The sequence below is a fragment of the Diabrotica virgifera genome, chromosome 2 (assembly GCF_917563875.1).
Source record: "Diabrotica virgifera virgifera chromosome 2, PGI_DIABVI_V3a".
Lineage (NCBI taxonomy): Eukaryota > Metazoa > Arthropoda > Insecta > Coleoptera > Chrysomelidae > Diabrotica > Diabrotica virgifera.
This window is the reverse complement of record NC_065444.1, coordinates 198,162,738-198,177,037: the sequence shown is the minus strand read 5'-3', so window position 1 is coordinate 198,177,037 and position 14,300 is coordinate 198,162,738. Positions and strand designations below refer to the sequence as shown.

Here is a 14,300-nt window from a genome sequence, read left to right as displayed (position 1 = left end):
TAGCTTCTGCGGGACGTAAAAATAAGATATTTAAGGTCAAAAAGTCTTATTCTTTTTATCAAAATGTTATTTTATGCGATTTTATAGTGATTTGGTGTTTATTTATAGTCCAAGTAATGAAGCTTAAAATAGGACAAAACCTCGTAATATTTACAGAATGGATAGATTTGCCTGAAAATTTGATAATAAGTAGTGGATAGTCCAAGGATCAAAATCTATATGATGCTGAAAGGCGCTTTTACCGCGGACGTGGTTGCCACCCCATCTCGGGGGGGTGGAAATTTTTTATGATATTTTGACCGCAAAAAACAGTCATTCTAAGCAAAAACGTTCAATACATTTTTTGATAAAATTAATAGTTTTCGATTTATTCGCTATCGAAAGTGTTAGTTTTATATCTAAAAAATCAATGTTTTTAATTAGTTTTCTGTTAATAACTCGAAAAGTTTTCGTTTTATCAAAACAACTTTGCTTAACACAGATATACCTTATGAAAAAATAAACAATACCGTTTTTTCTAATTTTCTTTAAGACCAATAGTAATCGAGCTATACTTTATTATATGGTAGATCTTCTTCGTCAAATGCTAAATATTGTAGTTTTAAAGTCAAAAGACGGGAAAACTATGCATTTTTCGGGGATAATTTGTTCTAAATTAAAGTATTTACATTTATCTATCTCCAGAAATAAAAAAAGTCTCTAGCTCAAAAATTTAGTGACTTATAATGAAAAGAATGTCAGTCCCTATTTTTTTTTTAGCGAAAAAGTGATCTGAACAACCCCCTAACCACCACCCTAATTTAAATTACTCATTGACCTTATTTGGTCTTCTTTATTTATGTATTATTAGGTTCTAGAAGTTTAACCGCCTTAGAATGATTAGTTTAAAAAAATGGAGTTAAAAGTGAATAACGAATTTTTGTAGTTTGATAAAAAATGGCCTTTCCTTCAGAATAAGAAGACTAGCATCAGAGATACGATGAAATTGTAGCTTATTTAATTCCTAAGAAGACAGTTTGCAAAAATTTTTTCTACGGCAGAAATTGAGTGAGCTATTGACAATTAAAAATTGTAATAACATGCAAACACCACCTTTACCAACCCTTTCAAAGTCACCTCTTTTTGCGACTGAGGTTTTTAAAAATAGATCTTGTAAAAACCTACAAAATTATTTTTTACCAAACTTACTAAAAAGTTACGGTTAAAAAACAATATATTTTTTTGAAAAAAAAAAGGAGAAATCCAATTGGAAGCATAATAATGAAAGTTAGTGGTGGTTTTAGTCATTAGCCTTATTCATTCTTCTTTATTTATGTATTATTAAGAGTTTCTAGAAGTTAGAGGGGCATAGAATGATTAGTTTAAAAAAAAAACTGGAGTTAAAAGCGAATAACGAATTTTCGTAGTTTGGTAAAAAAATGCCATTTTCTTCAGAACAGGAAGATTAGCATCAGAGATACGAAAAAATGTTTAAATATGAAATTGTAGGTAATTTAATTCCCAAGAACTTGGTTTGAAAAAATTTTTTCTAGGGCAAAAATTTAGTGAATCGTAAATGAATATAAAATCAATGTTTTTCGATATAAAACTAACACTTTCGATAGCGAATAAAAAGAAAACTGTTAATTTTATCAAAAAAATGTATAGAACATTTTTTGCTTAGAATGAATCAACTTTTGCGGTCAAAATATAATAAAAAATTTCCACCCCCGAGATGGGGTGGCAGAACCCCCATGGGCCTTTCGGCATTATTTAGATTTTGATCCTTATTCTCAAATTTTCAAGCAAATAGATCCATTCTGTAAAAATTGCGAGGTGAAAAGCTTCGGTTCCTGTACTATTAAACAAATTTGCATTTTCTATCGTGAAGTATCAATGGAAAAAATAGTATTTTAATAGAAGGGGGGACCCAAAAATGTCATTATAAGGCATTATAACAAGTTATTTTGATTCAAAACTAGTTTTTGATCAAATTTTATAGTGTAGAAAACGTTAAAATAACGTTTTTTACAATTTCCTCCATTCCCAAAATACATCATAATCGATTTGGCTGAAAATTTGCCCACAGATAGCCAAAACATAGGATGTGTAAGTGGTTAGAATAATTTAAATTATTTTACAATACAAAAAAAAATACGTGCAATATCATAGTCAAAAATATAGGCAATTACAAGAAGTGAGAAATCAAGTACAAAAAGCAAATAGACTGGCAGGATGCCATAATATCACTATATGGCGAAACCGACATATTAACACTGAGATGAAGTCAATAATTTATAAAGCCAGTGTAAGACCAAAATAATGACATATGCATCAGAAACAAGACCCGATACAGCCACAACACAAAGACTAGTGGAAACGGCAGAGATGAGAGTATTGAGAAGAATTACATGAAATACGTTCAGAGATCGGAAGAGAAATGAAGACGGAAGAAAATGTAACGTATAGTGTATAAACGAATGAACACTAAATAGAAAAAAAAAAAGAATGTGTGTGTACTTTGTACGCACGTAAGAAGTTATACTTCTTAAGAGACTTCTTATACTTAGAAATAAATATACTTAACAGGTTATTTGTATTTTATTTAAATATTAAAGTAACTTTCTTACCTACCACTTTTAAAAAATTTTCATTAAAACGGTACCAAAAATTAAAAAACAAAGAATATGAATCGTCCGGGATTTGAACTCGGGACCTCTCGATCTCCGGTCACACGCTCTCCCACTGAGCTATATTCCCTTCGCTTTGACAGGTTACAAGATTTGTCATACATACTGACAAATTTAATAGACCAAGTGAAGTATACAAAAATACTTTAAATATACTTACTATTATTATAAAATATCTTATTCCCGAGGAAGACAAATCCAAAGACACAAAAATTATAATAAATAATACATTTACTAAAAACACTAATATATCCTTTTAATGACTTATTTGCGCTGACAGCGCTGATACATACATATCTTGAAAGATTAGCAACGAACTACATACTGTCTGTGTGCGCATGCACCCGGTATTATAAAATTTCACTCTCGATCGTAAAGAAGTATAACTTCAAAAAGAATGGAATAACTACACAAGCAGAACGGAGGAAATACGTGTGGTCAAAATAGCAAGAGATAAATCACCAATCGGTAGAAGTATCGGCCGACCGTGCAAAAGATGGAGTGACAACCTTACATAGAGGTATCAATGCGCCCATGAACAAGCAGAATTGCTTATAAAGAGAAAGAAGAAGATTAATATAAATACAGGATTAAAGTTCGTTATACTTACAGAAGACGCAGGTACATTGACTACAGCACTCATAGCAGTATCTGGTGTTGCCACCTCCACATTTTCAGTTTCATTATCCGGATTCTCTACATCATCATTGACAGTTTCTGAATCCGTTGTAAGACTACAAGGACTTTCAGCTCTGTCTCGTTTCTTTTTCAGCAAACCAAGTTCCCTTTCATCCATTTCATTGTCTTCTGATTTGCCATCTTGAGTCCTCTTTCGAATATCTTTATTCTTATTTGGCGTTTCAGGCTTATCAGACTTTTTCTTTTTACCCGGAGTACCGGGTTGAGTGGGAGTTGTTTTTTCCGCGTTGGGATTGTTTTTAATAGGTGTTTTAGGTTCTGGTGTTTCAGTGCCACCTCTTTTTGGCCTAGCGCGATTACTAGTTTGTTCTTTTGCCTTATTTCTTGTGCGCATACGTTGCGGACTTGCATCTGGGCTTTCTACAATTTTAATATTGATTAAGCATTATATGTGGAACAAACGAAAACAATATAAATATATTATCAATATACCTGCTGATGGATTATTTCCTCCAGCTGCTGGAGCTGTAACAGGAGGTAATTCATTTGTCTTTTTGTAATGAGCCCTACAGTCGTAACACAGAAGTTGCCGATCTTTGCCTCCAGGCTGCCAATCTTTGGAATCTAAAAATGGACATATAATGGTTAATAATTGAAAAATAACAAATATAAAATTAAAAGGAAAGGTGCGTTAAAAGGAAACGAGGCACCCAAAATTTGTAGGAAATCAATCTACTTGGAGTTCTCCCAATTCACATAATTTCAGAATTCAAATTCTAAATTTTACCAGAAAAAACATTTAGCTGAAAATTTAATAGTCCTTGGGCCCACATATAAAATTATTATTTATGATCACACCGTCGAAACTTTTTGTATTTGTTATTTGGGTGGAGTCGGACAAATTTGGAGCTTGACGCATTATGGTAGTGGGGCGTTTGTCAGTCAAGCTGTCACGCAGTTGTCAATTTTATGCAAGAAAAGAATTTATAACCACATTGGTCATTTTATGTATCAATGGTTTTTGTCACATAAACAGCGAAAACAATTTTGTCGGACAAAAATATTGGGCCATATGACGCGTCGGACACGCTAAATATGTCAAATTTATGAAAATAATAAATTTATTACCACATGCCCAATTTTAACAGAATCTACCATAAAACTTTTTTACAATAATGTGGTAACCTTGTCGGACAATTTTCACGGGTCATATGCGCCGAAGATGTCAATTTCCTGGAATTTTTTTATTTAATACCATAGATGTTATTTTTATTTTGTACTGTTTTTTTACATGAGTAATGCATATTGGATCACTTGTCGGACAAAAATAATGAGTCCGAAATTTTCCCTCTTATCGGATTTTTTTTTCTGAAAATTCGAGAAAGAAAACTACAGAACGATGTTTGTCATTGTTCAAAGAGTATGCACACAAATTTTCAGATCAAAATTTTTCCAAAATTTTCCCTTTTTTCGGAAAATTTTGGGTACAACTCTACGTCACGCTTTTTAAATGTTGTACTTAGTGTGTGTACCAATTTTCAGCTAAATAGATTCAAAAATAACCGAGAAAAACAGTTTTAAAAACTTTTTTGCCAATGCCTCCTCTTAAAGCCTTCCATAACCTCAAAGAATTAAGTTTTCTGTTCGTTTATCGTTCCAACGGTTTTGTCGGACAATTACATTTTTTTGTATAAGAATATAATTACTTGTAACCTACTACTTTTGTCGGAAAAATGATTGTGAAGATAAAGGATGCAAGAACCCAGCAGAGTTTAAAAGTATAGTTTACTAATAAAAATTAAATTTTTTGTCCGACTGTCGATTTGTCCCAATATTTGTGTAGGAAACTTAGATTTTGTGATTTAGAATTTAATTACTTATAACCTCCTATTTTTGTCGGAAAAATGGTTGTAAGTAAAAAAATTCCAGGAAATTGACATCTTCGGCGTATCCGACTGCGCATAAGCCCCGTGAAAATTGTCCGACAAGGTTACCACATTATTGTAAAAAGGTTTTATGGTAGATTCTGTTAAAATTAGCCATGTGGTAATAAATTTATTATTTTCATAAATTTGACATACTTAGCGTGTCCGACGCGTCATATGGCCCAATATTTTTGTCCGACAAAATGGTTTTCGCTGTTTATATGATAAAAACCATTGATTAAAATAAAATGACCAATGTGGTTATCAATTTTTTTCTTGCAAACTGACAACTTCGTGACAGCTTGACGGACAAACGCCCACTACCATAATGCGCCAAGCTCCAAATTTGTCTGACTCCATCCAAATAACAAATACAAAAAGTTTCGACGGTGTGGTCATAAATAATAATTTTATATGTGGGCCCAAGGACTAAAAAGTATACCACTAAATTTAGATTTAATATTATTTTTAATATTCCTGGATCCCGCGTACCGAAAAAAAGTTGATTAATAGCAAGCTGAAATTTTGTTAATAACTTAACGGTGTCTAAATAGTCGGACAAACTTTGTTGTATGGGAACACTGGACTGGGGAAGTTTTAATTGTGGAACGTGTCATCCTGACAAGTTTATGATTGTAGCAGGTTGTTTTTAAGTTTATTCAATAGCCAAACTTTATATAATAGGTGCGTTCGCGGGTACAGTTGACAAATTGTCGCCGACAATTTCTAACCTCATTTAATATAAATAATATCGTTAATAAATACATAAACAAGGTATATTTACTTTTAATTAATATTAATAACTAATTATTAAATTATAATATTAAAATATACCTTGTATATTTATCTATTAGCGATATTAATTATATCATTTTAAAGTGCGCATGCGTTTTGCTGCTAATTTGTCGCCGACTAGTCCTCGACAGGCTCCCACGAACGCACCTAATATATGAAAAAATGTTTGTCCGACAAATATGTTCGACACGTAGAACATGTCAAATGACAGGAATTATATTGGTGGTAAATAGCATTTTATTAGCATTTTTGCATGAGAGTTTAATGAAAGAGTGTTGTTCAAGTGGAAATCGGTGGGACTGCGCATTTTATCAATGAAATTAGATATGTCTCAGACACTCCAGAGGCCGCTAACGATAAAACGTTTTAACATCGCATTAATCATTGTAAATTAGTCGACGGATATTAGTACAGTGAAAATAATAAGACGAGAACTGGACAATAATGATTATAAAGAATAAATTTAAAATTTTTTCTACTTTAATGATAAAAAAAGCAAGCTCATTAGCAGAAACCAATTCAAAATTATTTTGCACATCATATTTGAAACATTATTTGGTTGAAAAATCTCATTTTTGTTGGCACAAAAATATATTAATTTGTCTGGACTAAATTACAGTTCTGTTTATCTTAATAGGGATATGTTACTATTAACATTCACACAGTGTTGCCAAACTGAATTTTGATATTAAGGGTGTAAATTTTTTTCACCGATCTCCGAGGGTACAATAACAAATCAATTGAAAGTTCTGTCCGACAAAATACATGGGACGTTTTCGTAGTCTGACGTTCGAAACCTGTAACTTGTTCCACAATTAAAACTTCCCCCGTTCCAGTGTTCCAATATATCAAAGTTTGTCCGACTAGACACCGTTAAGCAATTAACAAATTTTCAGCTTGCTATTAATAAACTTTTTTTGGTACGCGGGATCCAGGCCTATAAGTACAGAATCCATTTAAAAAATCTAATGTACAGGGTGATGTTTTGGCGTCGGAATATTTTCCAATATTTTTTAATCGGGACCTGAATTTCTTATATGTAATACATAATTACAAATCAATTAATCGATTGGACACCTTAAAAAATATTCGTCTGCTAAATATAAAGAAAACATACAATGTGATTAAAAAGTTATGAACCAAATAAGAAGTTGACCAACAGATAAAACATCCAGTATCTTTGTTATTAATGAAGTAACACCCATTAAGTATAGGGTTTTTGAGACCGCCTAGATGTCCCCTTTTTACAGATAACGTATGTTACTTTCCCAAAGAAACACCCTGTATAATTCACAACATAATGAGTATTTATGTAAAAAGAACAACCTATGTGTAGACAGATTAGTGATTAATTAATAGATTTACTGTGTGAACAAACCTATGTTATGCAATTTTTATTAACTTACTTGTTGTAAAGCAATGCGAGCATCTATATTGTGCGTCTCGACTATCGCTATCATCTTCGCTATCATTATCATCTTCCGTTACAGAACTGGTTTCACCAGGTTCTTTTCCAGGCTGAGGTGAAGGTCTATTGTTTTCTGTCTCTGGAGGAACGTTTCGTCCTATAAATTCAGCAAATGTAATACTAAAGAACTCTTCCTGTAAATAACTATCATTGTTGAAAGACATTCGGTGTAAGTAGTAACATTATGGAATAATGTGGCATTTACATAATGAAAATACTAATTATATCTTACATAATGAAAATTCTTAGAGAATTGTGGAAAATATTGAGGCACTGGACGTTCAAATGTTCCTTTCAAGTGACATAATTGGAGACATATGAAAGATGAAACTTATAAAACTTACGCCTATTTTTGTTGTTGTTTTTATGACTTAATTGTTTGAGAGAATCGAGCTTAGGCATAATTCTGTTTAAGGGCATAGGCGCAATATTTCGTGCCATAATGCATTCATTTTTTTCGAATCCTGAGAAAACTAGTGTTTTTGAAAAATTTAAACGCAGAACGAAAGATTGCATTATCTCCGGAATAACATTTTAGACAATATTTAAAAAGTATGTCATGATACAATTTTATTCAAAGTTTACGAGTATCGATATGTACAAATGTACATGGCTCAGATGACGAAACAACAGAAGTATACACAAAACTGAAGCTAATGTTAAAAGTCATATACTGTCGAGATGGTGAACAAATCGATCCAAACGTTTTGGATCGATTAATTTGGATGAATGGACTATTTAATAAATTCAAAATTGAACGCGGTGTCGTTAGGTCAAAACAAACAAAAAGTATTTTTGACTCTATTTGAAAATTGATCCAGAAATTTAATCATTCAGATCTATGACGGAGCAGCGCTCACGAGTGGATGATACACAGAAATTCAAAGAAGAAACAAGTAAAAACATACATTTTCCCACTTTGTGCGCTGTTACGCTGATCAGTTGAATTTGAAAATTTCCAACGCGTATTTCCAATACTACCTTAATGAAATTCAATTTAAAAGACTATATTGGCCACTATATAGCCCATATTGGATCTAAATCATATCGAGAATTTGTATGACTCTTTAAAACATCGCATTAGGAAAATAAATCGTATTCCTATGACACTGGGAAGGCTAAGGACTGCAGTACTTAAAAATTCACTTTACATGATAATTTCAAAATATTCCATATTTTTGTTCATGAGTGTATAAAAATTCGTCTAAATCTTACACAATGATAGTTCTTTACAATAAAAATATAAACCGTTAGTTCTGTTAGTATTCAACTCTAATTTAGCTAACTATAATAATACTGATCTACACTAAGAAAACATACAGCTGAGAATCTTAGAATTTCTTGCTGTATGTTTGTGGTGGCCTAAGACATTAAATTTGATCAAAAAATATAAATAAGGCCCTACTATATCGATAATACATGCTGGTGTTATTGATTAAAATCAAATTACTCTGTTTTAAATTACTTATTGCTCTTCTAAAGGAGGTCAGGTTTGTGGTACCAAATATAATACATATTTCTCACATATTCATTAAATAAGCTTACTTCTTTCTAACAATAAAACACTGAAAACGTTTGTTTTCTATACTTCCACAAAATTTATTATAACTATGTGACTACAGCTGCTTCGGCCGAGTGCCTTTCTCAAGTGATTTAGTTTACTATGGGTTTGCCTTTTTAAACTCTTTAACTGAAGAGGTTGAGGAGTGGGGAAATGTTTGTCTCGAATTGGTCATTCAGAATTATATCTGTATTTTTTAATTTATTAATTTCCATAGATTCTAATAAAGATAGCTTAAGGCCTTTATTTTGAATATGCAGAATTTGAAACTTTTCATTAAAAGAATGATTATGATCTAGGTGAAGTGCGTATGTAGAAGTGTCTTGTTTTTCTATTGTTGAAAGCCCTTTTGTGTACTGCTATCCGTTTGTCAAAGGTTCTGCCAGTTTGACCGATGTAAGTTTTCGGACAGTCACCACAAGTTAGTTTGTAGACACCACTCTGTAGTTGTTTTCTCTTTCGGCTCATATTGTTCTTAATATATTTGCTTAAGTTGTTAGTTCTGAAAGCTGGTCTTATTCCTTTCTTTTTTATGTATCTGGCTATTTTAGTTGTTATCTTGCCAGTATATGTGATAGAGCAGAAGGTACTGGGTTCTTTCTGTGGTGGTGGTACCCAGTACCTTCTCCTCTATCACATATACTGGCAAGATAACAACTAAAATAGCCAGATACATCAAAAAGAAAGGAATAACACCAGCTTTCAGAACTAACAACAACTTAAGCAAATATATTAAGAACAATAAGAGCCGAAAGAGAAAACAACTACAGAGTGGTGTCTACAAACTAACTTGTGGTGACTGTCCGAAAACTTATATCGGTCAAACTGGCAGAACCTTTGACAAACGGATAGCAGAACACAAAAGGGCTTTCAACAATAGAAAGACACTTCTACATACGCACTCCACCTTCTAGATCATAATCATTGTTTTAATGAAGAGTTTCAAATTCTGCATATTCAAAATAAAGGCCTTAAGCTATCTTTATTAGAATCTATGGAAATTAATAAATTAAAAAATACAGATATAATTCTGAATGACCAACTCGAGACAAACAGCTCCCCACTCCTCAACCTCTTCAGTTAAAGACTTTAAAAAGGCAAACCCATAGTAAACTAAATTACTTGAGAAAGGCACTCTGTCGAAACAGCTGTAGTCACATAGTTATAATAAATTTTGTGGAAGTATAGAAAACACACGTTTTCAGTGTTTTATTGTTAGATAAAATGAACTTCCATCAAGTAACGGTCGAATCCATCAATTACTTCTTTCTATCTGAAAAACTAGTTTTAGCATTTTGATACAAGTCTTTGTTTTAAATACGAATTTATATTTGCAATTGAAGGACTTCCTGTGTACCATGACATATTTTTGTTCGACGATGAAAGTAAAAATCGAGTAACAACGTTTATGATAAAATTTATCCGGACAAGATACTTTGGTTTAGAACAAACACACATTAGTCTGTTTTTACCAAATTTTAAATATCTAGAAGCTATGAACCTTGTGAGTACGTAACAGCTTGAAACTGCCTTGAAACAATAACACTGAAAAGGAGGATAAGTACATTGTTGATGGTACCAGAGCATAAAGGAAATAATGGTAAAGAGATTGATGATAGTCTTGTTAAAGAAGGAACTAATTTTCCTCACCAAAAAGATTATTATCTGTTCGTTACGCAATAATCTTCTTAATAGTCTTGTTAAAGAAGGAACTAATTTTCCTCACCAAAAAGATTATTATCTGTTCGTTACGCAATAATCTTCTTACGAGTTTCAAAAAAACTGAACCCATGTTCAATCAGAACGGGTGTTCGCACTGGGTACTGAATACTAAGATATCACATTGGATATCATCTAGGTGAAATGTGTAGAGAGGGCGAGGCTGAACATACGAGATCTGACAATTAAGTTCTGAGACTGCTGATTTAACATCTAACAATTATTAATTATAATTTCTCATTTTTCCTCTTCAAAATACTCTCCTTCCGTACTGTTTCATGCGAACCTTAAATTATACGAAGCAGTGCAGCCCTCTAATGACCAAGATCCAGGAGTTCTCTTTCCACATTTCGGAAATCTTTAAATTTTTCTCTGAGTTTTTGTAAAGCCTCTGAATAGTAATATCAATTTACTGTCTGATCTTGTGGTAACCATACACTTTTCACCTTCGTTCTTTGATGATTACACAGATACTATTTATGACAGCTGCTCTCAATTTGCAAGTTATGCCCGTCAAACTACATTTCAAATGTATTCAGCAAGTGAATGCAGAGGTTTATTCGGTCATTTTAGTTGGAATAAAGAAGATAAATAATCTACTTCATTGGTTTCATGAATACGTTTCGCTTTTTCAAAATTTCAAAAGCTTCATCAGTTCACTACCAAATTAATGATAAACTTTATTAGTAAACGACTACAACGTTGTGATTTATACTTAGAAAACAATGTGTAGTTTTTTTGTAATTTTTAAAAACTGTAAGGGTATTTAGATAAAATTTAGAGCAAATAGCTTACGAAAAACAAACAACTACCACCAAGCACTAATGTTCATTAATTTAATTGTATGGGGATTTAAATTTCTCCGATGGCTTTATTTGGTTATGTTGATCGGGACACAAAGTAGAACGAAAGGATACCGCGAATTGTCAATTGGCCAACTGACAATTTTTGGCAAAATATCTTCTTCTTCTTCTTATGCAATCCACTAATGGATGTTCGCGATCACGTTTGACCATTTTGCTCTTTCCCTTGCAGTATGTATTAGGTCTCCTATGTTTTTTAGTCCTGTCCATTGTTTGACATTACGGAGCCATGACATTTTCTTCCTGCCCACTCCCCTTCTTCCTTCGATCTTTCCTTCAATTTAGGTTTGCAGAAACTGATATCTTTCATTTCTAATTATGTGTCCCAGGTATGCAGTTTTTCTCTGTTTAATTGTGCACATCAGTTGTCGTTCTGTACCAATTCTTCTCAGGATTTCTTCATTTGTTATTCTTGCGGTCCAGGGAACTTTAAGGACTCGTCGATAGATCCACATCTCAAATGCCTCTAGCTTATTCATTGTGTTTATTTTTAAAGTCCATCCTTCCATGCCATATAGGAGCACCGACCATATATAGCATTTTGTGAATCTTAGTCTTAGGTTCAGGTCAAAGTCAGAGTTCGTAAAGACGTTTCTGAATTTCATGAATGCACTTCTGGCTCTTTCTATCCGACATTTAATTTCCATATCCGACATCCAGTCTTCACATAGCCAGGTTCCCAGGTACTTAAACTTTCTTACGCGCTCTACATCTTGGTTGTTATATGCTAGTCTTACATTTTGATATTGGCAAAATATAAAGGAATTAATAAAGACAAAATGAGAATGTAAAAAAATATAAAATAAAATTAGAGATATTAGACTGTTTATTAGCCATGTTCCATGTCAATGTCCCACCACCGTTTCTAATAGTGTCATTACCCCACTCAATCCAATATGGTGTGGTTCTAGTAATTTTGGCTATAAAAGAATGGTTTCAGGGTAATTTCATTTTATTTTTCTAACAGACCATAATCTTTTGAGTTTTTTTGGAATAAATAATCATCTGAGCTACCCTTCTCCTTACACGAGGACTTCCTGAAGCCTGGAGTCTACAACATCGCCGGCGATGCAACCACGATGCATTTGAACACCACCAACTACAACTGCAGGGCCAAGACACCAAGAAGCTACCGACAGATACAAAGGGCCATAAGTATAATATTTAACGGTTAGCTTTCGGCAAGACTACATTGAATTTAATACGTCATATTTTATTATATCTTTAATAAAAAATAAACATGGTTATTTACCTTATTGTTTTATTTGCCTCCATCTAGATCTTCATCGTTCACATTTTTTATTAAGACAAGCTGGACTCACAACGTGAGAGATTGAGCTAGGCTAGCGTAAACGATAACTATCACAGTTAATTGAATTATTATTTTACAATAGTATTTCAATTTTCTGTGGTAGTTTATCGTAACACAAATGGCACACATAAAAAAAAATAATAAAAAAACACTAAGTTTTCAATCTAATAGCACATAAAACAACATCCAAAAATGTTACTCTACATCCTACCAGATTGAAAACAATGGGAACATAATTATTGAAAATAATTATTCATTTTGAAAAATTAATATACTAAAGATATTTAATATCGTAATACGAATTCATATTTGTCAAGTGAAGCTCATATGCAATGAGAGAAATAATATACAATATTGGTAAAATAAAAATAACAGGAATCAAACAATCATGCATCATCTACCCTTGATAAACAAAACTACTGTCAACAATATCACCCATAAAATACCAACTCAAATACATCTCTAGTGTCTAAAATATACCTTTACTTATTAATCATTGAAGTTTTAATTATCACATCTGACCTATCTAACTCAATACTATAAAAAATAAGAGTTGTTTGTTCTAAAATTTTAAAGAGAAAAATCACTGTTTTGAAAATAAAATTGACCATCTATTTTATCATATTACGAGTGTTGCCTCATAAGTTTTGAGAGAGAGACAAATAAAAAAAGAATGTATGTACTTTGTACGCACGTAAGAAGTTATACTTCTATTATATGATTTCAACGAAATCAATTTAAACAGTTTCTCTACTACTTTCCAAAAATTTTTATTAAAACAATACCAAAAATTAAAAAAAATAAAAGAATAAAACACACACAAACACATTGAAAAATGCCACAAATGATTTCTGAACAATAATTGTTGCCAAAAATTACGTATTTTCTGAAAAAAATTATATAATAATATACTTACAATCATATGTGTGTGTGTGTGTGTGTGTGTGTGTGTGTGTGTGTGTGTGTGTGTGTGTGTGTGTGTGTGTGTGTGTGTGTGTGTGTGTGTGTGTGTGTGTGTGTGTGTGTGTGTGTGTGTGTGTGTGTGTGTGTGTGTGTGTGTGTGTGTGTGTGTGTGTGTGTGTGTGTGTGTGTGTGTGTGTGTGTGTGTGTGTGTGTGTGTGTGTGTGTGTGTGTGTGTGTGTGTGTGTGTGTGTGTGTGTGTGTGTGTGTGTGTGTGTGTGTGTGTGTGTGTGTGTGTGTGTGTGTGTGTGTGTGTGTGTGTGTGTGTGTGTGTGTGTGTGTGTGTGTGTGTGTGTGTGTGTGTGTGTGTGTGTGTGTGTGTGTGTGTGTGTGTGTGTGTGTGTGTGTGTGTGTGTGTGTGTGTGTGTGTGTGTGTGTGTGTGTGTGTG

At 32.7% G+C, this 14,300-nt stretch overlaps 1 protein-coding gene across 4 annotated transcripts in view; it reads right to left on the bottom strand.

Annotated features, from left to right (window-relative positions):
• LOC114328098 (arginine-glutamic acid dipeptide repeats protein) overlaps positions 1-14,300 on the bottom strand; it is a 220,902-nt gene that overhangs the window by 74,207 nt on the left and 132,395 nt on the right. For all 4 annotated transcript variants that reach the window (XM_028276867.2, XM_050644135.1, XM_028276869.2 and 1 more), the window contains exons 6-8: positions 7,435-7,593; positions 3,801-3,932; positions 3,280-3,728 (exon numbers count right to left, since the gene is read on the bottom strand). In XM_028276867.2, the coding sequence (XP_028132668.2) occupies positions 3,280-3,728; positions 3,801-3,932; positions 7,435-7,593 (740 nt within the window). The remainder of the gene's footprint in view (positions 1-3,279; positions 3,729-3,800; positions 3,933-7,434; positions 7,594-14,300) is intronic.